The sequence below is a fragment of the Acanthochromis polyacanthus genome, chromosome 9 (genome assembly GCF_021347895.1).
Source record: "Acanthochromis polyacanthus isolate Apoly-LR-REF ecotype Palm Island chromosome 9, KAUST_Apoly_ChrSc, whole genome shotgun sequence".
Lineage (NCBI taxonomy): Eukaryota > Metazoa > Chordata > Actinopteri > Pomacentridae > Acanthochromis > Acanthochromis polyacanthus.
Genome location: NC_067121.1, coordinates 23,874,060 through 23,901,378, shown reverse-complemented (window position 1 = coordinate 23,901,378; position 27,319 = coordinate 23,874,060). Strand labels below are relative to the sequence as shown.

Genomic DNA, 27,319 nt, shown 5'->3' with positions numbered 1-27,319 from the left:
TGTGTGCGTTTAGGTGCAGTCGGACAACCAAGTTGCGTTCAGGAGCGTCGGAAATCGGAGTATCAGTAATGTAAATTTCCAACGAAATTTTTTTTTTTTTTTTTTGGGGGGGGGGGGGGAAACGGGGTGGCCAATCAGATCACGGGGGCGGGACTGCCCTCCCATGTCCAAACGGCAGATCCGCTACTGCTTCCACACACAGACATTCATCAGGACCTGTTATTTATAAACCTGGATTTCACATGACTGATTGTAGATAATAAATCAATAAATTAAGAGGCTAAAGACAGATTTTAGTAAACAGTAGATGCATGAACACAGATCTACTCACAATTAAAGCACATGAAACAGATCTAGAAGTCCAATTAACATTAAGCTTTTATTTAGCAACAATAGAAATTCTGTAATAATACCCGAAAAGAGTGACAACAGGAAAAAAAAATGTATACATGTAGCAGCTATCTGTAACATGAGAAAATGAGTATACAGTGCTCAGTTATGAAGGAGGTAAGGCTTGCATAGTTATAGTGATGCACATGCGTTTATTGTGATAGATTTCAATTAGATCAATGCACATAGCACTAAGAATATCACCAATTATGCTAATCTAGGGCAAGACTTTTACACACGCACACACAAATCTAAGTATAAGTGCAGAACCAAGTGTCCCTGCTTTATTATAGTGAGAAAAAAGTGCTGTCTACAGAGTCAGGTAGACTTACACAACTATACACATCTATACAGTACTCAGTTTAGGGCTTAGTGATAATCATTGCATTGTTGAATTCTAAGTCGTACTATCGTAGTCCTGGCCATTATTCTTGTCAGATTTAAAATTTTGGTTGCCATCTTTGCAAGGAAACCAATAGATACAAATGTACAGTCAATTGTAGCAGCCTTTGCAAACAAGCAGTTAGGCAAACACATTCATTTAAACACTAAATATTTGAACCGCTCATTGTACAAGGAAAACAAAGGCAAATGTTCCAAAATGATCTATTTTAATACTCTGCACTGCATAATAGTATGCATGCACAAGTGTCAATCAGTGCTGCTTAGGATAAACCATCCACTCCATCCAAGCTGTTTGGAGTGCTGCTGCCTTCTCGCTGCACTGAAGCTGATGAGTAATATGTTTTCATGACAAAGCAGGAATTGTGAACAAACTACAAACAGTAAAACTCAGGTTGCTGTTTGAACACTTCATCTATCTAACATTAAATATTTCTAAAATGCATTCTAGTTGTTCTGCTACATGCCAATACCTTACTCAAGTGGTCAAGAACCACAATAAATAAGCAAAAGAGACTTTTTGTGCTTCATTGTTCACACAGATCTATTAAAGATTATATGCTGTCGGGTTCATTCAGTTGTTCGCTGCATTTTCTTTTTTTTTTTAAATCAAACTGAATCACAAACACTAACTGCTGTTCTACACTGACTCCACTACATTGGTGCTTTTGCTGGGAGCACAATCCCCAGAGCAGCAGATGAAGTTCAAAGGTGGTAAACGGAAATCCATGTGTATGGGATCTGTATGTGTTTTTACTCGTTAGTAAATGTCAGGCATCTGAGTGTAATTCCTGTCCCAGTAGCCTTTCAAGTAGAGCCAGTCCTGAGCTTTGTTGTGTGGGTTGGGTCCTTGCTGAAACCACCTGCAGAATTTTAACAATGAGAAGGCCGATTTAAAATAAGCACAGCAGTTGGAGACGACAGAGAAAGATAAAAGAATCACAGAGAAAAGACACACGCACACACCCAGAACCTGAATAACACCAGATAATGGCCAAACACCATTGTGCATAGCTGGGAAAAGTTGCTAGTCTTCCTTTTTGAAACCATATACCTAATGTCAAACATCATCTTTGGGTTTTTTTTGTGTTTATCAAAAAAATAAATAAATTTCTCACACACTGATACACAAACCCCCCAACACATGCAGTTGTGCACTTGGTCCTGAGGAGGGTGGTGTAGTGCAGCACTTCACACTAGAGCAAACAACGGCCAGAAACAAAGCAAAGCTTTGAACCAAACCTTGGGCCAAGTGGAGGGTTCCTTTTCAGTTACAATAATAAAAGGAAATCCACAGTTGATGACAGAATACAACAGGGAGACAATCAGTAAAAGCAGAAACACAATCAGCAGTGACACAATATAGATCACAATTCTCAGCGACTAACCTTGTTTTCCAGTCTTCTGTTGATTTGGTGCGGTTTTTCCGGGCCGTCCGCTGTTTTTCCTCAAGTCTCTTCTTTTCTGCGCTTGCCACATCTACAACACATGGATACAGAAACCTCCGAATAGGAATTTAACTACTGAAGAATGACAGAGATTCACATCCAGGTACATGCACTGTACCTATGTCTCCATTCTCCATGGCGCGGATGTCCGGTCTGAGGCGACTATCTGTGAGAGGAATGACTCCCTCCATGCTCTTCTCCAGCTCATTTAGCTGCATGGCGAACGTGGAGAATGCATAGAACTGCAACACAGAATACAAACCGAGTCCAAAATTTAAAAAAACAAACATTGATTTCTTGAAGGGCTGCACAGTGAGTTAGTGATTAGGACTGTTGCCTTGGAGCTAGAAGATCCCAGTCTGGGCCTGGGATCTTTCTACATGGAGGTTGTGTGTTCTCCCTGTGCAAGCACGGGTTTCCTCTGGGTTCTCCAGCTTCCTCCCTTAGTCCATAAGCATGCTGAGGTTAATTGGTAATTCTAAATTGTCCATAGGTGTGAATGTGAGTGTGCTTATTTGTCTTCCTACATTGACTGTCCAAAAAAAGAGTTGCACACTAATATTTCATTGGACTGTCTTTAGCTCTGAGAATGACAAATTCACTGTGGCATTATTTCGATACACTTCTGCAATGTCACAGCATTTATTTCTGTCTAGAGTTGCATTAATTTTCTTCCAAGATCTCATATTGATGATGCGAGTCAGACCATTGAGCAAAGTCTTCTCCAGCATCCCAAAGATTCTCGGTGGCGCTGAGGTCTGGACTCTGTGGAGGTTAATCCAGGTGTGAAAATGATGTCTCATGCTCCCTGAACCACTCATTCACAATTTGAGCCCCACGAATCCTGGAATTGTTATCTGGGAACATGTCCATGCTATCAGGGAAGAAAAACTCTACTGATGGAAAGACCTGGTCATTCATTATATTCAGGTAGTCAGCTGACCTCATTCTTTGGGAACATAACATTGCTGAACCTGACCAACCCCAGATCATAACCCTAACCCCCACAGGTTTGGAGGCACTAGCCATGATGAGTGCATCACTTCATTCACTTCTCTTTATGTGCCCATCACTTTGGAACAGAGTAAACCTGGACTCATCAGACCACATGACCCTCTTTCATTGCTCCAGAGTCCAATGTTTATGCTACTTAGCAAACTGAAGAATTTTTTCTGATTAGCCTCACTGATCAGTGGTTTTCTTAGAACTACACAACTGTTTAGTCCCAGTCCTTTGGGTTCCCTTTGCATAATGTATGTGGAAATGGTCTTACTTTCACTATTAAACACAGCCATGAGTTCTACTGTTGATAGAGTTTGTTCCGACCACATTTGTTCCTCAAAGATGATGGTTCTCCACTATCCTTCAGGTTTTAATAATGCGTTGGATGGTTCTTAACCTGATTTTAGTAGTTTAAGTAATCTCCTTAGTTGTTGTCTTTGCTTGATGCAGGCAAATAATTTGACCCTTCTGAAACAGAGTAACATCCTTTCCATGACCACAGGATAAGTCTTCCAACACAGAAGCTCCTCACTGCATCGGCTAGGGTTTAATAAGTTGTTGGCAGCTGAAACATATTCATCACTGCAGTAATGGAAGGCTCTTACCTACTTTTTTTTTGGACAGGCAGTGTATATGCAGCCGTGATAGACTGGTGACCTATCCAGGGTGTGCCCTGCCCTTGCTCTTAAGTCAGCTGGGATAGACTCCAGCCCCGCGCAACCCCAATGAAGATTAAGTGATGTGTAGATACTGTATGGATGATCTCTTGAACTCCTCTTTACGTCTCCTCGTACCTTGGCTGAGTTGTCTGGTCGGGGTGTGATCTTCCAGATGAGCTCGCTCCCTGGGATGACCTGCACTGTCTCAGCATCAGGTGGAGGCATCTCTTCTGGCTCCTCATCAACACTGCTCTGAGGCCACACAGACAGACACACATGCAGTATTGTGTAAAAAAAAAAATCAAGTGCTTTACATGATTCACCTTACCTTTGTATTAGTTATCTTCTGCATTAGTGTGTCAGCTGGAAATTTCATAGTTAATGGTGAAATGTTCCAGTGAGATATTTGCTATAGAGTAATAATGTAGCAAAAATCGCTGGCTTACAGCCCAGTGCATTATTACACAGTTATAACAAACAGGTGCAAAATAACATAACATGTACACTGAACCACAATCAGCTGTGTAGGGAAACAAATCTGGGTGAGGAAAGGCATTACACAAAAGGTGAGGTTGCTGAAGAAGTGAAAGTTTTATCTTAAAATACCATAGCACATGTTTATCCTGCATCAGCAAGGTCTCTCCCAGGCAGACATATGTTTCCACGTGTGCTGTCCAAGCTCTTCTGCAAACACATACAGAAGCTGCAAGACTGAGGACTGGAGACATAGTAGTTGGCCGAAGAAACAGAGGGCAGCATAGCAAGAACGATTTCTCTTTAAAACTGGAAGAAGTGCAGCAGCGCAATCAGCTCAGAAATAGCAGAAATTCCCTGATCCAGTCTGGTCGGTGAGAAAGTCTAATACTTTCAGCCAAAAAAATTAGATGCACTGGACTGATCAGAGTTGGAAAGATTTGGCTCGGACAGCATGCGACTTGTTTGCTGAAGGTTTGGAGAGCACAACAAGAATGACTGTCTGCAGGCAGTATGCAAACTACACAACAATTTTTGGGGAGCTCTTTTTGTCTTTTGTTTTTCCTTTTTTTTTTTCATGGTCAAATGACAGCACTTGAATTAGCCTTTTTTTGTTTTAAATCAATATTCTTATTAATTCAAACAAAAAAGATGAAAAGCAGCCACTTCTGCTGCTGCTCTTGGGCATTTCCCACTGTTTTTTTTTAATGTTGGTTATGATGTTCCTGCTCTTTGGGAGGAAGAGAGTGACGTTTATGATACTACGCCGTCCCATTTCAATGACGATGGTAAGATAAGCATGGATCCTGGCATCTTAAAGTGAATTAATGTTGCATCAACCTCATGCATGAATAATACATCAATAATAGCCTAATTTTACACATGATCCATGATGCTGGAGATACAGATGCAAGGTAAAAATAACATACTGCCAATATTATAGAAACCCGTCCAAAATTTCACAAATCATCTGTCCAGGAGGGTTCATGTCTTATTAAGAGGAGCCAAACTCCCCCTGGCTCCCCTGTAGTTTGCACACTGTCTACAGGCAACAGTGAGGCACCGAGGAGGTTCCTTGCAAAATCGGGGTTGGTGAGAGTACAGGCATATCCTTATACATCATGCATTACCATCAGGGAGGTGTCTGATTGGCCCCCGAATCATTCTGCAGCATGACAACAACCCCAAACATACAGCCAGAGTCATAAGGAGCAATCAGCATTGAAAAGAAGAATAATGAGCCCTGCAATACATAAATGGGCCTCACAGAGCTAGAATTTCAACATCATAGAGTCACCACCTGAGAATATACGAAGAGACAGAAGCAGCTGAGAAAGAGGAGCTGTGGCAGTTTTTGCAAGATGCTCTAAACTGATTTCCTGCCAAGACCTGTGCAGTAAGTGGTGCTGTTTTAAAGCCAAATATAAAATGGATTTAAGTGCCTTCTGTTTACTGCACAGTGAAGGAAGTGATAAATTAAACTACTCATGGCCTTTTTTTTTTTTTTTTTTTTAAAAGATCCTCACTTTTTGTACCAGGACCTAAAACCTTTGAATGTAATGAAGACAGGACCAGACCGTACGTCAAAGATGGACCAAGCCACCAGGTCTGAAAAGTGAAGCCAACACAGAACCTGCATTTTCTCTAACAGCCAGCAGAGGGCGACTCCACTGGCTACAAATACAACTCTGATTATCTAGAAGGCTATGAGAAAAGGACCCTAATTTTCACATGATTTTTCACCTCAGTAAATGTTTTTCCTGGTGAGTTCATGAGTCTAGTTCACTTCAATACAGCACCACAGTATTTACTTTGTAAGTTATGGTTCCATGTACAGCAAAATAGTCAATATGGCAGTCATTTTTTTAACCGTGGCTAACTTGTGATTGACAAATTGTGACCTGTCAATCACAACAGTAAAGTAGGAATGCACATCCATGGCATTAGAGCATTTTAATAACTGTAGACTTGTTTGGGTGCCATCTGTTGTTGTTGTTGTCTTAACTAAGAACCCAGCTACACACCCTCATCCAAATATGTTCATGTTCGGTCACATCTTTTACATACAGTCTATGGAAATAACACTGGTGTCTTTGAAAGCAGTAAAATTTTGTACCTGTTTGTTGCCCTTTTTGTCATCTGCATTCTTTTTGTCAGACTTTTTGTGGGCATCAAAAGTAGCGTGGTCTACTGTGTATAGACATTCAGTCCATTTGCCATATATCGCACATAGCTTCTTTTTGCTGCGAACACACAACGAACAGATGTTAACAAAGCACAGTTATATAATACATAACCACTGAGCAGTACTTTTCAGTAAAATTCCTGCAGTACATTAGAAACTATCTTGCTACGTTACATATGACAAAGTAGTAATTTATGAAAAATCCAATCACTGCTTTTAGGCAACATAAAAAATAACATATTGTGGGTGATAAAACCATATGTAATTAATGGTGATACCTTTTATCAAGGATGTATCCTTCAACTTTATGGAGCTCTTTACCAAACAGGCCACAGGGCTTGAACGTCATGCTGCATCTCTCTCCGGTTCTGTAACAGAATGGCAGCCTGTTTACCGATTCTCTTTCTTTATTCTCCTTCTGCAGCCGAGGCTTTCAAACATTAATTATCCTGCTCTCACTGTTCTATTCTAATGGCGACTGTCCCAGTTCTGCTCCCATGATCAATAAGCTGGACCTGAAAGTAGATCAACAATCCTCTGCAGAGCACAGAAAAAAAAAAAAAAGATATTCATGCACCCAAGTCTCTGTGCATGCAAGTCCACTACGTAGACAAGCATGTTTGTACCCACACATACACAGAGAGCACTGAGATGGAGAAAAGCATTTCTTTTACTTGTGATTGATCACTTCCACGTTGCCGTACTGCTCAATCCAAAGCTGACCAACAATGATGTTGTGGACGCAGCAGGTGGGGTTTGTCCAGGTGTAGGCCTCATTATATCTGCAGAGAAGGAGAAGAGCTCAGCAGAGACAAAAAAACAAGACAAACTCAGCACAGACACTCTCAGTGCTGCGAACTCACTTGGGCAACTCCAGTGTGATGATTCCCTTGGGCTCAGCTTCTATGCTCTTTCCCCAAAACTTGAGTTTGGGGTATATGGAACCGTGGAAGACGAAATCCTCCTTGAAGCCCTCAGCATGAAAGGCACTAACTGGAGGGTGATGGCTTACTTGCTCTGACACCCACCTGAAGCCTAAATCGTCTCTGATGGAGAACAAAGATATGTTTAGTGCTGCAGAAAATCCACGCACAAGATATACACCGAGAAACTGAATGCAAATTGTTTAGTGTATTGGTGTGTTTATGATCCATATTTGCTTGATGAGCACTGATTTTTACTGTTTTACCTGATTAGCTCATAGGTCTCCCCCAGTAGTGGGTTGAAGGGTTTCCCAGTCCTCTCCCACTGCGATGCTACAGCCGACACAGCAAATGCTGCAACACACTGCAGAGCATTGTTTTATGATAACCAAATTATAGACAATTAATTCAGTATTTGATATTGACAGGATGCCTTTGCCATTGCTGAATTTGAAGACACTCCGATAGCAGAAATTTAAACAACGGTGCAATACTATGCGATATACTGGAACACAGCTCTAATGATTTGACTTGATTTAAATAAATAATGGAATCACTTTGGAAATTAACTGTCAGAATTTTATCGTGGTACCTTCATCCTCTCGACAGAGTCTGTTGTGGCATTTGCCTGGTGGATGAGGTAGGTGTGCTCCATGTATTCTGTTAGCCGCTGGAGGAAGCTCAGAGGCTCATTAAATATCACAGGCATGGCAATCTTTGATAACTCCTGAAAAGAAGACGAGTGGGAGAAGATAAAAGACACTGAAAGGGCACAGGCTGCTTCTTGGGCAAAGGATTTCTCCAGTTATATGTTATTAGAAAAATCTCAAAAAGCAAATGCAATTCAGTATAACAGAGCTATATTGTATCTATCTAAAGCTACTGTATGATTTGCCAATCAGGTTATTAACACATTGCAGGCCACATTTACTTAGTGAACGATTTCGTCAGACTTTGAAGTTTCACAAAAAAAAACTCAGTTTTGGCCAATTAATAAGAAATATGGATGTTGCTGCAATGAAGCTACAAAGTCTGAAATGTGGACACTTCACACAGCTCTTCAACCCAGCAACACATAGTATTTATATCATTCAAGATTAGTGTCATTGATGCAGTGTGACTAAAATGTGTCACTATCTTCCCATCTCTTCCTGAGTTACTGCATTGAGTGATGCTTTTTGAAAAAGTTTTTGCAAATCATTAAGATGGGTTCTTGAGATATTGTGTTAAAAAGAGCGAGCTATGGATGGACAGAATACCTGCCACACACCCCCGCTGTTGCTCAGGCAACGGGTGTATGCTGGTCTAGTGAGTGTGCTCGGCAGTGACTTCTACTTTTAATGAGGAATTTCTGTCTTTACTGAGATATGTGCCACCTTTTTGACTTTTACCTCAATGTTGTGAGCGCAGAGCATCTTTAAGAAGTATAGTAGTACAAAGAGGCTGAATGGACTATTTATATTTTACACTGAGGATGAGTAAAGAGAGAAGACTGACCTCCACTTTTAATTTATTGTAAATTTTAACTGATCTACTTTTTGCTTTTGAGTACATTTTTACAGAAGTTATTTTTTTTCCACTTGAGGAAAATGTACACTGACAGTCAATAGAAACTGTGAGACCATATTTTTCAACATAATTTTTATTTTGAAGCCCGAAACTGGATTTTCTTCATAAGAATCATTTGTTTAGCATATTGGCATACAGAAACAAAAATCTAAAGTTTCAAGAATGATTTCAAAATAAAGAATTTCACAAAAGAAAACGGCACCTGCCAAACACAAAGTCACAACAGTCAATACCGAGTATGGCCTCCGTTTGCTTCGATGCAGGCAGCAATCCGTCGGCGCATGCTTTGGACCAGGCTTCTGATTGTGGGTTGGGAACAGCCCATACGCCTGGCTACATCACTGTAGCTCAAACCGGCCTCCACCAACGTCTCCACCGCCCGGAGACGTTGTTCATGTGATAGACCCTTCATGATGCTGTTCACTGGACTAACAATGGTGGCCTTTTTTGGGCCTTTATATAGGCCTTCAAAACCCATTCTCAAATTGTGCAGATACTCACTGAGTATTGCTTGGTGTGTATTTGGTTCACTTTTGCAAAGTGACCAACCCATGTGCAATGAATCATGACAAAATGACAACTCATCATTATCTCAACTACCAGGGCACTAGATCATCAGTAAATCCACAATGAATAATTACAACCCCCTACAAGTAGAATTCTGCGTACATTTCTACCTCAAAGTTTCTATTGACAGTCAGTATATTTATACTAACCGTACCGGTTTATCACAGCTTCCTTGCTTTATTTTTCTTAGAGTTTGGTCCTTTGCCCCAAAATCTCAAATCAAGATTGATTTTCTCCAAACACCAAATGAAAGCACAGTGAGCAGATAAAACGAGCAGACAAGAGGAGATCTTTTTGATTGTAGATGGTCTTACCATGCCAATGCATTTTTTCAGAATACTCCAGACGCTCACGTCATTCCTGGAGAACATGGGCGCTGGTAGAGATGTTCTGTAGGAAAATGGCATAAAAGGAGGGAGAAACACAGTCAGCTCTGACTGCTACCCATATCATGATATACATCCTTGTCTCTATAAAGAAACAGCTTTTAATTATCAATACTAAATCACTGGATTGTTTATTTTGTGTCAGCTGTGCAGTTTAAAGCAGGAAAAGACTGGCACGTCAGGCTCTGTCTATGCTCAACATTATTCACTTCTTTAATGTGGCACTGAGCACAAATCCAACACCTGAGGGTATTGGATAAACTGCGCGTCAAAACCATTAGTTTGTCTACTGCATTTGCGAGCTTGTACGGTTTAAAAGCTTCAGAGCCGACAGCATAGCTTGACCCACCATTTGGGAATAAAGGTTATCCGACACCTGTAAGCTAATGAGCTTTCAGCTGGTCTGTTCAAGCCTCATGCAATACCCATGAATGGATGGAGCCATGTGTGTGCGTGTGTGTGTTTTCAATATTGGCTACAAGATGCAGTCCTTTAGTTGTTTTTTTTGCTTGCTATGTTTGTGTAAAACCACCTTTGCACTATAAAGTCTGAATACCACTGAGATCAAAGCCTGAACTCTGATACATACAACCACTTTCCCCACTTGCTCTAAGTCTTCGACTCTGCTGCTCGACTAAATTCAGTGATCGCTGTGACTGAGGTTATTTTCCAGTCTTGCCGCCATCTGCAGCATGGACCAAATCAAAGGTATACTAGCTATAGGCAGATGGTGTTCTAGTCTAAAATGAGTGCTGGAGCAACTGCACAAATAAAAGCGATTACTTCAGCTGAATAAACAGTGAGGTAAGGAGAGGGGAAGAGTTTGCTCCATTTGTCGGATGAACAGAGCAGTGATGCATGGCAGACTATATTTCTGGCCTAGTTTTTTTTCCCACTACACTCTACTTCTAGATGTATTTAAACATGGAGCGTTTCATTCATTAAGCTGAAAAATGGAAATATGAGAGGGGTTTCGATGCTGAAATTTGTACCTGCTGCTGTACTTGTACATTTCTAAAGATTCATGGGAATTGTTAGAAGCTTAATGGCACTTTTTTTTAATCTGCTGAAAACTTGTACCTTTTTAGGCTCAGAATATAAGCAGAAATGCTCATTATTATCGCACATCTTTTTAGAAAGGCAGATAAAAAAAGAGGTTTCTTTAAGAACACTGGCACTGTTCAACGGAGGAAACATGCAACATCATTTCCCGTCTGGAAGTGATGTTGGATGTTGTATTCATGTGAACCTTTAAATATTTTGACGCATAAATTTCAAACTTTTGAAATGGCCATGATATCAACTGTAATATAATCAGTCTTTAAATCATTATGTACATTAAAATTATACTGTTAAAATAATGTATTCTTGTAATTTTAAAGATCTGGACATCTTGTAGAAAATTTATTGCAAGATCTCACTATGTATAGTAAAAAACAAGCGAAAGACTACCGGCCCACATACAGACAACTGCTAACAGACGTATCTTTGAATGACAGAGGTAATTTCAAATAAACAGACACCTCATAAATCTTTAATGCACAACACACACAAGCCTACACATATGCACACAGAGCTAGCCAGCCAGCCCGCCAGCTCTTTTCTCCAGCTCTTCTCTGAGCCAGCACATGCTAAATTATTCATGGATCACTTGTTGGATTAAGGAAGAGAGGCCAAGCCAGAATCAGCATGCAAGGAAATGAAAGAGATTGTCAAATCTTCACAAAAAAAAAAAGGCAACAGACTGCTCAATTGATTGTGGACTTGGAGAATTGGAGCAGTCAGGAAAAACAAAACAGGCTATTCTCTGTGGATTGGGCGCTCCAGCAAAAACACCTGACAACAAAAACAGACTGGAGTGGAAGGGCGGTATCTCATTACACCAACTCTACCCGCTGCCCTATCCTCTTGCTGACTGAGGTCGGCAGCCTATCATCAGATACCAAACAAGCAATGCACACAAAAATGAAGCCGTTCAGCAATGCCAAGTTATCCTACTAAATCCTGCCACCAGCTGTTACCTTAAACAAAGCCTTGCATACAACAAACAGAGAACAGGTTGCCCGCAGAGCCCTGAGAGTGGATCTCTTTGTACTTCCAGCCGACTCTTTGCAATCATTTAAACCAGTAAACAAGCATGACATCATAACTGGAGCATGTCCCACCTGTGCTTCTTGACTCCATTGTGTTGGGCCGGTTGGTTGCCATGGTTACCCTCCCCTGACATTCCGGTAGGCCCCCTGTGCGCGCTGGGATGGCGGAGGCTGTTGAGTAGGGGGGTGTCGCTCCCCTCGTCCTCTTCGCAGGAGTGGCTGGCCACAGACAAGAAGCCGCTCACTGAGAGCTCGGACTCAGACTCTGTGGGAGGATGACAGATGAGGCCAGACGCCGGGTCATGCCAAATGATCACACGTACAGGTTCGAGTAGCTGCCTCAGAAAAGCTCCAGCTCTGCAGCCTCAGTAGTATACAGTCTGCAAAGAAGCACTTGTGCTTGGGTTTCTCTCCAGCCTCCCCCTCCCTGCTGCCAGGCAAACTCCACCTGAGGATTGTGTTCCAATGAGAGGCCACACAGAGGCTTCATTTCCTCTAACATTGTTTGCTCTGTGCTTGCTGGATGCTACTCCTCCCCGAGACAGTGCTACTGTCACTGACATTACAGGTTCTGTCACAAACGCAAAGGAGTGGAGAATAGTGAAGGATTCTTACATGTCTGGCTCCATATGCTATTCTGTGATGGAGAGTGCTTATTGTACGTATCTGTAAATTCAAGTGTGTTTTGACAGAATTTCAAAAAGCTGCACAGATGTTCGAGGAAGTTTCAAATAAAACACTATTTCATAGGCATGCTCTATACAAAGATGTGTGATTTGGTTTTACCTACTCAGCAAAAATTATTCTTTTGTCCATCAAAGTACACTCTTGAATGAAGTCCAGCTGCAGCAAACTGAGTTGTAGGGACATCATTTACAAAGTGCATTGTCTGCTTTGTTTGTCTGTTTCCCTCTGCCATCCTTTTCTCTCTTCACTCTACCCTCACCGCAACTCATCGAGGCAAATGGCCAACATCCCTGAGCCTGGTTCTGATGAAGCCTTCTTCTTGTTTGTGGGAATTTTTTTTTCTTCCTACCACTGGAATATTTGAGCTGCACAGTGGCTCGGTGGGTTCACTGTTCCCTTGCAGCTAGAAGATCCCCGGTTCGTGTCTTGAACTGGGATCTTTCTGCATGGAGTTTGCATGTTCTCTCTGTGCATGTCTGGGTTTTCTCCAGGTACTCCAGTTTCCTCCTACAGTCCAAAAACTCGCTGAGGTTAAATGGTAACTCTAAATTGTCCATGGGTGTGAATGTTTGTCTCTATGTGTAGCCCTGTGATAGACTGGGCTACACAGTTTCCACCCCCAACCCTCCCCACCCCCACCCTCAACCCTCCCCCCCAACCCCACCCTCAACCCTCCCCCCAACCCCACCCTCAACCCTCCCCCCAACCCCAACCCCACCCTCAACCCTCCCCCCAACCTGACAGAGGGATAATTGTAGCCAAATACAGCAGTGTCCTTAAAGAAGCCTTCCTCCAGAGTGTAACGACCTGAGACTGAACCAGTGGTTCACCTTTCAGCACGACAGTGACCCAAAGCATACAGCCAAGACAATGATGGAGCAGCTTCAGGACAAGTCTCTGACTGCCCTTGAGTGGTTCTGTCAAAGCCCAGACTAGATCGTCACAGAACATCTGTGGAGATTATGAAGATGGCAGTTCACAAATGTTTCCCATCCAGTTTGATGTAGCCTTAGAGGAAGGCATCCAAAGTTTGTCGAGATTTACCCAAGAAAACTAATAGCTGCAATCTGCGGCCAAACAGGCCTCTACAAAATGCTGAATTAAGGATCTAAATACTATGAATGAGAGTTTTCAGTTTGGAATTGGAAAATTTCTACAAATGTATTTTTACTTTGTCACTATAAGATATTGAGTGTACACTGATGGCAAAAGTTGCATGATTACCCATTCAGAATTTAATCTACAACAAAATAAAGTGTTGTAGTGCTTCTGTTGTCCTCTGTATTAATGTACTTGTGTAACTCCACTGTGACAGATACAAACTTGTTGATTACTTCACCAACTGTCCACCAAGAGGTTGCTGACCTGACACAGCATCATAGAAGTCATCTCCAGTGAGGGTACTGAGTGTAGACGACCTTCTGATTTTACTCAAGGACGGCTTGAGCTCCTGGTGCTCAGTTGCCAAAATCTGCAAGGCTTCCGTCAGAGCTTTGTTCTTCTCCACCTCCTGCTCGACCTTCAGGCTCCACACCTGCAAACACAGGACCACCATACAGACAAAACACACAGCAGATGTTAAGAGTATGAAATGAACATGTGCAAAATGTGCAACAATTATGTGTATGTACAGATAACACAGCTTGCAAATATGTGATGAATGTTTGATTCATTTGAAAGAATTAATCTGCTTGTTCAGCTGTCACAGTGGCCGCATGTCTGGTTCTGACGGCAGGTCATTGTTCTAACCCTGCCCACAGATCTGGTTTCTTCCAGGCGGAACCAAACACCCCAGCCTCCGAGAGCTCTGTAGCCCAGGATTGAGTGTCTCCTCAAAGCAACCTGAGCCAGGACACTGTGAGACAGACCAGATCAGTGTTTCCTATTGTCTAACACTGTGGATGTGCGTCCTTTAGTAACTAAACAGAAGACGGAAAACTAAATAAAAATCGACAGGTGCCCCCAAAATGATAAGAGTAAGACAATAGCTACAACGACGACAACGACAAAGTTTACTAAAAACTGAAACTGCTTATGTACTCAAACGTATATGCATTATAAATGGGAAACAAAAAAATTTACAAAGCGACGAAAGTGTAGCGATCATAAAAAATGGAGTGCAGCCTTTGCAGTTTGAAAAACTTCCAGAGTCACCTTGAGGAGGCAGTTGAGTCAGAGAAACAGGAGCTTGTAAATCACACTGTAAATCTGAGACTGCAAAGGGAGGCCAGTGTCTTCGATTAAAGATGAAAAGTTCAGCCTCATCTCTTATACTGCCTGAAGCATTATCAGTTGCGTGCATGGCTATGCAAAAAGAAACACCAGTCAATGCATCTGCCAGCGTGCTCAAGGTGGGTTATAATTCATGTCTGGTACTGTGAGTGTATTTGTGGCTCACACATTTCCCTTTCACTTACACCGAGCTGCCACAACATTAAAACCACTGACAGGTGAAGCGAGTAACACTGATCATGAAGATCACGAACGAAGTGTTCTGCTGGGAAACCTTGACTCCTGGCCTTCACATGGATGTCACTCAGCAATGTCTCATCTAATTAAAGAGTCTTGCAGACCGAGCACATCTCTCGCCAAGGTAATGGCACTCCCTGATTGCAGGGGCACCAATCGGCAGCACAATGCACCCTGCCACACTATAAAAACTGCTCAGGGATGGTTGAGGAACATGACCAAGAACCTAAGGTGTTGAAGGAAAACTCTGCAACCCACAGGACCAAAGAATTTGCAGCCAATATCCTAATTAAAGACACTACAGGACATTCCCAGAGGTCATGTGCCCATGCACCAATGGGTCAGAGCCATTTTAGAGGCACAAGATGAGCCTCGACAATATGAAGCAGGTGGTTTTAGTGCTGTGACTGATCACTACATACTGTATGTTTACAACCATCACAGAGGTGAGTATTCATTCTGATGTCAATCTTCTGTGATCAACAAACCAAAAACTATGAAATTTTGAAGCTGTGACTCTCCATCCATCCATTCTCTATACACCGCTTTATCCTCACTAGGGTCGCGGTGGTGCTGGAGCCCAGCTCAGCTGACTCGGGCAAAGGCAGGGGACTCCCTGGACAGGTCGCCAGTCTATCACAGGACTACACATATAGACAAACAATCACACTCACATTCACACCTATGGACAATTTAGAGTAACCAATTAACTTCAGCATATTTTTGGACTGTGGGAGGAAGCCGGAGAAAACCCACGCATGCACAGGGAGAACGTGCAAACTCCATGCAGAAAGATCCCAGGCCCAGGCCAGCATTTGAACTGGGGATCTTCTTGCTGCAAGGCGAAAGTGCTAACCACTACGCCAGCTGTGACTCTGTCATGATATTATACATCATGTGTAATATCACCCTCAAAATAACTACTGTAAAATAGAACCTAACGTCTGTGATTTTTTACATAGTGCTCATTTTGACCTTTTAAAATCACTGCTCTACTGTAGTCTGAAAGCTCAAGCTGCATTCTATGAAATTACTTTAGTTTCCGTTGTGGTGGAAATCAGTCACACATTATAGATGAGGCAGTGAAAACACAGACACATTTAGTTATCTGTGGATTAGTATTGGCACTTCTAGGCCACTGATCCAGAACCCCTACTTGAATCTTCGAGCTGGGCTTATCCTGTAAACTGCTGGCTTTAAAAATACATCACTTGCAACCAGTCGACCTAATTATAATCAGTGTATACATGCACACAGAAAAAGTGAAGATGACTCTGGCAGAATGAGAAATATGCAGATCTTAGCGATGCAACAGTGTCATCTAACACCTCTGATCAAACTATTTCAAGCCACATTATTTGTATAAAAATTACACATTCATTATCATTCAAAAGCACAGACTCTCACACAAGTTATCCATAATCACTTCATATAGATCTCTCTTTGTATTCTAATAAAACTGACAAACTACATACACAAGATTTTTTTTTTTTTTTTTTTTTTTTTTAAATGTAACAGATGCTCATAAGCATTTTGTTTCACACGTGGTTTGACCACTGTCTGACACCTTAATTCAGGGAAAAAATTAACACTATTGCTCTTGAAATCATCACACTTTGCCATCCTCCACTACCAGTCAAAAGTTTGGACATCTTCTCATTCAATGGTTTTAATTATTTTATACATTGTAGATTAATACTGAAGACATCAAAACTATAAAATAATACATAAGGAATTATGTTGTAAACAAAAAGTGTTAATTTAGTATTAATCTACAATGTAGAAAATAAAATAAAATAAATAAATAACATTGAATGTGTGGCCAAACTTTTCACTGGTAGCATATATGCAGGTCATGTTCTCTGTGAAAATAGAAACAATATCAGTGTGGATGTTCAGATGCTGATCAGTCACATCCATTTTCTCTTTAGAAATGCTTAAAAATATCTGGTTTTCTCTTTCTAATTATAAGTATTTCTTCACATATCACACGTCTGTCCTTGCCACTAGCCTCTTTTTAAAAATAGGGTGTGAAGTAAATCACCTTCATGTGTTAACGCTTCCTGTCCCAGGCACTTGGCTTGAGAGCCCATCCATGAGCAGAACTCTTTGTTGTGTAACTATCCCAGCCAGCTCTTTCGTTCTCACTGCATCCTCTCGCCTGAGCACAAACAGCGCTATTTTAAGCCTCACTGAGGCTCTGTGCTGTAGCTGCTGCTCGAGCCTGGGAGGGATGCTTCTCCTTGGCCAACACCCCAAAGGGTAGAGCTTTTACTCTGTGCTAAATTCTGCTTCCTCTGCTGCTTAGGGGAAAGCAAATCTCAGAGGCAAAATTATTATAGCTCTATACAGTGCTAGATGTAGCTACCAATTACACAAAAATATCACCAGGTACCAGCCTTCACATATACACCCCAAATAAAGGATTAGAAATAATTATGTATACATATAATAAAATAATAAGAAGTTGGAGGCCAGATCAGTGCAAGGACCAACAAAAACATACAGACTCTCCTGGGTGAGATATGACAAGTCAGTAGTTCAGTTACTTATGTGCCAGTGGCTGAGGTAAAGGTCAAATGGTACTTGGTCTTTCCTCCAATCCCGAAGGTTTTAAAGGGCAGTCTGCTTTCTTACACTGTCGAGAAAACATTACGAATTGCTTTTGTGAAAAAAAGATACTCTGCTGCCATTCTTCTGCCTTCAGAGCAATACAGACTGACAGATCTGCTAATCCACGTGTCACCACCAAGTGGTTTCAAGCTGTAAGTCTCCATTTGTTTTCTTGGCAGGTGTGAAAGGATGCTGCTAGATAAACACCAGGAAAGGTTGGGGCCAATAAATCTGTGTTGTGTAGGAGAGATGTCACACTCCCCCTGTCCAAGGTTGTCTGTTTGGACCCCAGTCTTCACAGCACTGCTTTTGTGAAAAAGCAAATTTAACGGCACATTTCTCTCCACTTTAAATGCCATGTCGTCACCACAAGTCATACTGTGCCCTGCATGTACTGTATAAATGTGGCACTCTCGCTAGCATGCTTTAGTTCTGCAGCAGCTGCTGACATGGGACAGACCACATCTACACTGCTGAAGGACAATACTGTAATTGACGGAAAACCTTCGGAGCTATGAACCGTGCTTCTGTACTGCACATCTGCCCAGATGTCAAAGCGTGATTACAACAGCATGTTTTGTACTGTAGAAAACAAATGTGTAAGAGTCACCAGCAGATGCATCTGTGGTGGGACAGTGAAAATGAGGGATTAGAGTTAATACTGCTTAATACGGGCAATCTCAGCACTGCAGGAAATATAATCCAGTTAGTACATGTAGTAGCAGCAGTTTAGCATGAGCCCAATGGATGTAACATGCTTGTTAAGACATCTCCATCTTATTACAGTATCCGGTTACCAGAAATTAATTTTGTGTCCTTTGTAATGAGACGTTTTTTTATTGCTTCTTGGGTGATAAGACCGCAGTGAGCGTCCTCAGCTTCCTTGTGCCATCAGTGACAGGACAGTTGTTGCCAATTAGTATTAAGATAGTGTGGTTTGGCAAAGCACCGTGTAAACATGCCATTTATGGCTATAATTGTGCTGTATTATAGACAGCGGAGTTCATTAATTAAGATATCTACACTTTATTATACAAATCCATGCACGGATACAGAAGTCCTTTGTTGCGTCTCCACATGAGGATAATCTTTCAGTTACACAGCTGAAGTGTAAGTCATACAAGTACTATTATCAGCAATCAGTAGACAATGAATTCACAACAAAATTGAAGACAACAAAAAATAGACTGATATATGAGCTCTCCATTCCTAAATTAGGTGCGACAGACAAACAATTGCTGTGTTTGAATGGTTTAACCTCCAAGTGTTTATTTTAAAGGCTTATCTTTAAGTACAACCACATCAAAAAGGTCCTCAGCATAATTGAATGCATGACCGTCTCTGCTCTCACTTTGACAGAATTCATTACTTTCTAAGATGATCTCATTAAACAGATGCACTGAGCAGAGTAGCATTCAGCATGACTTCAAACACGCTCAATTTCACATTCGAAAATTCACATAATTAAATCCATAGAAAATGACCTCCGCATACTGATGAATAGCCCTCGCTTGTGCCAGCACTTCAGACCAGCCCGCATGTCAACAACACACGAAAAACATCAGAATAAATTCACAGCAAACTTCAAACGTCTCAGTCATCAGGATCAGCCTACAGCAAACACAGTCAATTGGTATTGCTGACGCTAGAGAGGAAAGCTGAGAATATTCTACGAGAACAACTGTTTGGTCTGGTACCTGTGCAGATGCAAGATGAAAGTGCCGTCACTGTCTCCTCTTGCTCCTGTGCACGGATGCTCTGGCATGTGGAAGTGTGCCTGCGAGCGTGTATTCTCACTGTGAGGGTGAATACATGGATCTCCAGCTGAGCCAGTGAATATGCAAGCGCTTGAGTTCCCTCGCTCAATGCACAGCCTTTCCCTAGAGCGGGAGTGTGTGAATCCTAGTCCAAGTGTGTGTGTGTGTGTGTGTGTGTGTGTGTGTGTGTGTCTACAGTGATCTGCAAGCTGAATGCAGACCTAAGCATAAAAGCGGATCTTGGCCATGTCCTTCGTACACACACAGTGATTACCACACTGTTCCAGTGCTCCCCAAGGGCAGAGCACAACCACTGAGACAGGTGGACAGGGACACGCACACACTAACTTCAAACCTGATTGGTATGAAGGAGCCAACGTAAGGGGGAGGGACTTGAGGATTTTGTAATCATTGAGTATAATTTATTTAACCAATGGGAGAGCAGCATGTGGGCAAGGGTGTGGGAATCAATGAACTGAAGATTCATACATGTTCAGCAAGCTGGAGCTTGACAGAAAAGCAGCCTTCTAGTCACATCAGATGAATTCAGAAGAGCCACTCAGTGTCTCTGAAATTTAACATTTTCTTATTTATAATAAACATTACAATGACATATCATATTAACCTTTCCATAGTTTATATGATTTTGAATGCATTAAATTATTTCTGAGGAATGACATTTAACATATGAGACAACCATGTTTTTAAATCTTAGTTTGTCCCACATTAACTATGATGCTTTCCTTTACCTCTTGTTGTTTTGACAGCAGCTCAAGGCACAGATGGAGAGCATCACACGTTTCACTGGCAAGTTCACTGGTTTCTTTGGCTTTCAGTAGAATAGGTGCTGCCAGAGCTTTAAAAAAGAAAAGAATGCATATACACTCCCTCCCAAAAGTATTGGAACAGGGAGGACATTTCTTTTTACTCTTTGCTGCAGACTGAAAACATTTGAGTTTGACATCAAACGATCAATAGGAGACAAGAGGTCATCACTTTAGCTTTTATTTCCAGGTATTTATCTGGATCTGATACACTGCTTAGAAAATGTCACTTTTTACATGTGAACAAAAGTATTGGAACATGTGACTGACAGGTGTGTTTTGTTGCTCTGATGCGTCCCATTAAATTGATTATTCAAACAATAAATAGTGCTCAATGTCTACGTTCAGTTTCAGATTTGGTTTTTGCCTGTGCGGACTGCATCTATAGTTAGAGGTGTAACCAGCAGGGAAACCAGAGAGCTGTCTATGGGTGAAAAACAAGCAATTGTGAAGCTGAGAGAAGATAGAAAATCAATCAAAGCAATGACACAAATATTGGCCATAGCCAGTACAACCATTAGGAATGTCCTGAAGAAGAAAGAAAGCAATGGTGGACTAAGTAACAGACGTCGAACGGATAGATCAAGGAAAACAGCAACAGTTGACAACAGAAACATTGTGAAAGCTGTAAAGAAAGACCCAAGAACAACTATTAGTGATATCAGCAACAACCTCCAGATGGCAGGAGTGAAGGTATCACAATCTACTGTTGGCAGAAGACTTCGTGAACAAAAGTACAAAGGCTACACCACAAGATGCAAAAAACTCATTTGCAAGAAGAACAGAAAGGCCAGGATGGAAAGGGAGAGGCTCATTAATCTCCATTGATGATGGAACACATGATGGCAGCAGCAACATGAACACAGAAGTCTACAGAAACATTTTGTCTGTCAATTTAAAGAAAGATGCAACCAAACAGATTGGGAGATCCTTTATCGTGCACCAAGATAATGACCCAAAACACACTGCCAAAACAACACGAGTTCATCAGGGGCAAGAAGTGGAAGGTTTTAGACTGATCAAGTCCAAGTCTGGTGATGCCAGTGGGTCACAGGCTTGATGCATTTATTGCAAGCAAAGGATTTGCAACTAAATATTAAGTCTTATACACTTTAATCCATTTTAGGTCCATCTGTTCCAAGCGAAAAGCTCACCGAAAAACTTGGTGTTCCGTTACAAATACTGATTTCTTCTAATTTGTGTATCAGATGCAGATAAATACCTGGGAATTAAAGCGTAAATGTTGATCTCTTGACTCGTATTCATCGTATGATGTCAAACCCAAATATTTCCAGTCTGTAGCAAAAAGAAACTGGCTTCACTATTTCAATACTTTTGGAGGGCAGTGTATGTGAATCAGCTTAAATTGTATGCAGCAAACGGTTCTTTTATTTTCTCTGATTATGGTCATTATCAGCCATTTCAATGATCAACTACTTTACAAATGCATAAAATATCTGAATAATTAACTCTTACTACATTTTTGTTTTGAGCTGCAAGCAAAATCGACTTTTTTTTATAATAATTCACTCAAAAGTTTAATCTGCTGTCAAAATAGTCGATTATAAATTTTCTACAAAATGACTCTGTGTAAAGTGCAGATTCGTCTGACACAGTTACCAAAATTCTCTTCATTCTTCACCATGGATAGAAATATTGACACTTCAGTGTCCAATTTCTGCTGGCAGGTGCTGGCTGCCTGCAAGAGTACAGGACAAAAGAGGCACTTAAACAGTGGAATTCCCACACAAACCAACAAAACACTCAGTTTTAAATCACACATGGTTCAAACAAAAGCTCTGTATGTCATTATTTCCCAACTTGATACTACAGTTTCTTCAAAACAAAAAACAAAAACCCAAATTCATTCTTACCTGCACAGCTTGTGTCAGGTTCCCCACTGTCACACTACTGTCATCAATTGCATCGTAGATAGTCTGTTCTTGGGTGCAGTGGCGAATGCTGAAGGATGCATGTGCCTCTATAACATCCAGCCATCGCTAAGTGGACAAATACCAGTAACATTTACATATTAGTCTAGTCTTGCAAATTCAGTTCACAAAGGTTATGTATCACAACAGTATATTATAAAAAGGTGAATCATCTCACTTTTCTTGTTGCCATTGAATTTGTCTTTGACGGGACCTTAAAATAATGTACAGTGTTATCAAAGCACCTGAGCACGAAGAAGCAATGATCCCATGGCTTGACCTGAAATTGCAAATACGGCATTACTAAGCTTGCGCTGCTCAATGTCAAACATCATTATGTTACAAGCTGCGTGTGATCACAACTAAAACAAGTATTGTCTGAGAAAGATCAATAGTTGACAACAAGCTTCTAACCTCTACTACTTACCATGCAGTAGGCTTGTGAAAGAGACATACAGCCCTGTTTTCTAACACCAGTCAGTGCATCAGCTCTAGAAGAAAACAGATCAAAGAGCACAGACACCAGACAGACCGTATAACATAATACTTGAATTATCGTGTTGCGGTTGCATGCTGCCTCTGCCAACCAGACCAGCTGCCCTTTACATCCACGGCTCTCCAGACTCATAATATACACAGTGAAGACTTTAATAGGTGGTTTAACAGGTGAAAGAATTTCATGGGTGGTCACCCAATTTTAGTGTTGCCAGTTCAGTAACTGTCCTAATGTGAAATTTGGTCACAATCTTTGCTTTTGTTCCTGAGTTATAGCATGAAATAATAGTCAGAAAAGTGTTTTTGCAGAGCATTATGGTGTCAGGGTGAAGGTGACTTAACTTTTTGGACTTTCAATGTCATCCCTTCATCATTTTATCCTATTAGAGTTTAGTTAAGTTATGGTGATAGTGACCTTGATGTTTGAGGAACAAAATCTAATTTTCAAGTGAATGTTTGTGCCAGATTTAAAGAAAGTCCCTCAAGGCTTTTAGAGGGATATAGCGAGAACACGATGGATGGACAACCTGAAAGCATAATGCCTCCGCCGTAATCTTTATACTGTACAGATGCAGTCACTGATTACAGTTCCATTTGTCCCTGCATGATTGTTGAAATACTACTGATCACTTCACCCACTTTTTTGTTTTGCTATTAGAGGTGACAATGTGTTGTATGATTCTAAACATTAAAATATACAGTAACTATGTACACTGTACACTTTTAGCTTTAGAAAACTACAGATAAAGTTATCTCACTGTCTGGGGTACCAGGACATAGTTCCATTCTCAATTACCACCCAGTGGGATCGCCATCCAAGGAAGCGTGAACTCTGTCAGAAACACAAAAAGGCAACAGTGGATAGCCTATGTAGCAAAATTAATCACAAAAATCTTTACATAGTTCAAATGCCTTTATAGAGAACAGCACTGTATCCATTTTAAATTACTTTCTAATTTCATGAGATTAAAAAAAAAACACACAAATGAATTCAAATGCAATATTTCATAAATACAACACACAGAATAACTACAGATAAAAAGAAGTGTGAAGGGTCTCTATAACAAAATTCTATGTTAAGTAACAAGAAAAAAGAACAGTCTATCATGTCAAATGTGCACAGAACATAGTCTGCACCAAAGCATTGTCTGGCCTAGGAGTGAACAAAAGAACACTTCAACATCTGGGTACCTTCCAAAGAGGGCCTTCAATCTTCTGCACCCCACTGCTCACATCCTTTGTGGGAAATAGGAAATAAGAACAAAAGTCTGAGACTCATGTACAAACAAAGCCTGGCTAACAACAGGGCTGACTAGTTTTGGTGAGATCACAAACACACAACTGAGTGAAACCTGATTATTATCAGACGTACATGACACATTTGCAAATCTATTAAACAGTTGAGTGCATAGCCTTTCTTATTTCCACCATGACGATGCACTGCTCTGCATTGAGCCTGTGCCAGATTTTTCAGACATCCAAGCAAAAGCAAAGACTGCTGACTTGTAAGAATTTCTCTCCACAGTCAAGACAGTTGTCTGCATGTCACACCCTATATTAAGACTTGGTATAAGGTCACTGAGTTCATTTTTGTTTTAAGATGCAAATATCCAGTCTGTGACTGATGCGGGACACGCAAAGTACCATCAGTAAAAAAATGAATTATTAGCTCAAGAAGTGCCTAAAAATGGGATGTTAAATCCCATGAAGAGCATCATTTGTTTTCTAAGCTTAATTGTGATGTTAGAGGAGCCAAAATGATAAATGGGGGCCAAAAATTGAATATCAAATTTAACAGCAATCTTGTTGAAGCCAATAGGTTAAATAAACAATGCAACAGATGAGCACATTGCAAAAAGAATGTTAATTTTTGTTAAGCAATCAAAATATTGCACTGAAATAGACATAAATGTGCAACTGTACCTTAAATGGTCTTTGTAGAAGCTAACATGATAATTCAAAATGAATAGGAGACTACAAACCACTCGTGTGATCTCACCTTATCTTGATAGGCTGCTAGAATCTGCTTCAGTTCATCGATACGAACCAGGTCCAGTGCGGTCTGGTCTGTAGCATCAACAGCAATACAAAAAAGGTATTATGCACCATTAGACACTACCTTGGAACCAAACCAGCAGATCATAATATTTACCATGCTTACAGATACTGAACTGCTTTATGAATAAACTGTAATTCTAAAGCAACAATTCTAACCATTGCTGAACAAACTGAATATTAGTCAGAAAAATAGGAGCAGAGGATTAAACCAAGACAAATAATGTACCATTGTTGTTCCTGATACCAGGGTCGGCTCCAGACTTCAGCAGCTTTATGATGCACTGCTTCTGCCCCCTGTAGGCTGCACAGTGTAAAGGTGTATTTCCCACTGAGTCCCTGCAGTGAATATCTGGAGCTTCTTTTGCACTGAGCTGAAGAATAGAAGTCAGTTGAATCACAGAAATAGCAACAAAAGAGACTGACATGAACCTCTTTCATACATCTGTCGGCAATGGAAATATTTAATGCTAAATATCTAAACTGTTGATCTCAAAGTAGAGCCAAAAAACCTGACAGAACGACAAATATAATCCACATTATAAGACAGTACATGGTTTATTTTTTGTTTTTGGGTGTTTGAGATTCAAATTTTTCACTTTTTGAGTGACATCAGATCAGTCAAATATGCAGACAGAATGAAGTAATTCTGCTAATTATTTTTCTCAGCAATCTCAGAAACTAAAACAGGTCAAAGAGACTTGTTAAATGCCCGAACTGGAGAGACATGCTCTCAGAATGTAATCTATTCTGTCAAAGTTCTTAGAAAGGTCAGGCGCTAACCAATTTCGACAGAGCAGTGATGTCTCCCTCTCTGGCTGCCTCCAGAAGCTTCTTCTCTCGTCTCCTTGTCTCCCTTCTCTCTGCAGCTGCACAAACCAAACAGTACTTGAGAACAAAGGCAGCTGATCCTCGGTAATGAGAAGCCATGCAAAAAACACTCCCATGATTTCATACCCTCCAGCATGGTAATGATTTCATCATCCTCCGTGACATCTTTAGGGATTTGAGCGGTTCCATTGATTATGTTGGCACAGGCATCATACCGCAGCAACAACAGAACAATCTCCTTAAAGGTCCAAAGTAAAGAGAAAAAAATCTGAGTATCACTTGTCATCAGTCATAAGCTTTGGTGGGTGAGAGGAAAACACAGCATATGATTAGAGTCTGTGACAGTTGTTCCAGCTGACATTGGGCTGACAGAAAAGCCACACAATTTACAAGGTGGACAGCATCTCTTCTTGTATAAGCTCGCAATGAAACAATAAATATTCTTACCTTCCTTCCAGTGGCTGCTGCTTTGTGTAGAGATGTGTCACCCATGTTATTTTGCAAGTTCACATCAGCACCCGCCTGCAAATGCATGTCTTCTTGTAAGTTTCTCCAACTGCAAGTACTGAACCTATCAATCAGAGTAGAATATACAATATCCACAGCTCTCTACCTTGAGCAACTCCTCCACAACATCCCCGTGTCCAAAGTTACAGGCCAGATGCAGCGGTGTCCATCCTGGGCTGCTTTTAGACCTGGCTACAGTTAGAGAAATGAAAATACAAACTCTCCTTGCTGCATTTTAAGTCCTGTTTGCCGGATAACCCGTTTCTGCCCACTTACATCTGCAGTTGATATTCAGAGAGCTATTTTGATCAATCCTCGACTGAAGGAGCATCTGGATATGAGGACAACTGCCCTCCTGAGCATACAGAAGAAGTTGGTCCTCCAGTGTGTCCTTCTCCATCACTTGATTTCCTTTATAAGACAAAGTAACTGACGTTAAATGCGTCTGCACGAGAAATGGCACCAATTCACAGCCAAATACTACCAGTTACGATAAATAAAAGTCCTTAAAGGGAACTCAGGTCTTCAAGTCAAATATTCAGTAACGGGTCGACATGATAAGTCAGTTTATTCGCTCTATTACTTTCTTGTAGCTTTTGTGCGCGCAGACTTTAAATGAAATAAAAGCGCAAATTCAACAACTCAGCGTTCCCGAACTGTGAGGGACAAAACGAACTTACCAGAACACTAAACCGTTAAATAACGCTCGGCACAATGAAATGGCAAATTCAGACTTCCATATACGGGTTTTCAGTACCTGGTTCACCCAACTTTCCCAGACTTTGCTCTGGTTCCGAAGCACAACATTTCACAACCGAAATTTGATCATTTCCACCAGCTGACAATCAGTCATCACGTGACCAGGCAGCTGGTAAACCAGTGAACAGGGGCGCAGCGACAGCAACTGTTAGACCACTGCTGAGTGTCCCCCAGCCCCAATCCAAGCTGCACACCGACAGTAATTCATAATAATATGCATACAAGGAAATGGTGATATGTAGATGGGAGACAGATTAAAGGAAAAACAACAGCTTCAGTGCTCCTTTGCATTA

General features: G+C 41.1%; 1 protein-coding gene across 5 annotated transcripts; it reads right to left on the bottom strand.

The window, feature by feature from the left end:
* Positions 1-360: 360 nt before the first annotated feature.
* Positions 361-27,156, bottom strand: LOC110956990 (oxysterol-binding protein-related protein 1-like). 5 transcript variants are annotated; one of them, XM_022202801.2, is made up of 28 exons: positions 27,025-27,156; positions 26,544-26,678; positions 26,374-26,459; positions 26,208-26,282; positions 25,887-25,998; positions 25,713-25,798; positions 25,159-25,303; positions 24,874-24,941; positions 24,066-24,110; positions 23,633-23,706; positions 22,807-22,870; positions 22,558-22,659; positions 22,323-22,448; positions 22,069-22,147; positions 20,374-20,480; positions 14,151-14,319; positions 12,171-12,363; positions 9,934-10,009; positions 8,076-8,210; positions 7,750-7,847; positions 7,424-7,606; positions 7,235-7,342; positions 6,839-6,928; positions 6,492-6,618; positions 4,037-4,153; positions 2,359-2,482; positions 2,181-2,271; positions 361-1,655 (listed from the first exon to the last, which is right to left on the bottom strand). In XM_022202801.2, the coding sequence occupies exons 2-28, from the start codon at positions 26,665-26,667 to the stop codon at positions 1,553-1,555; spliced, it is 2,907 nt and encodes a 968-aa protein (XP_022058493.2). In that variant the 5' UTR covers positions 26,668-26,678; positions 27,025-27,156; the 3' UTR covers positions 361-1,552. The 5 variants fall into 5 exon arrangements, with proteins under 5 accessions (XP_022058493.2, XP_022058500.2, XP_022058509.2 ...); XM_022202808.2 differs by having other exon boundaries at positions 26,948-27,074; XM_022202817.2 differs by lacking the exon at positions 27,025-27,156 and having other exon boundaries at positions 26,374-26,455; positions 26,544-26,560.
* Between the last annotated feature and the right edge of the window lie 163 nt (positions 27,157-27,319).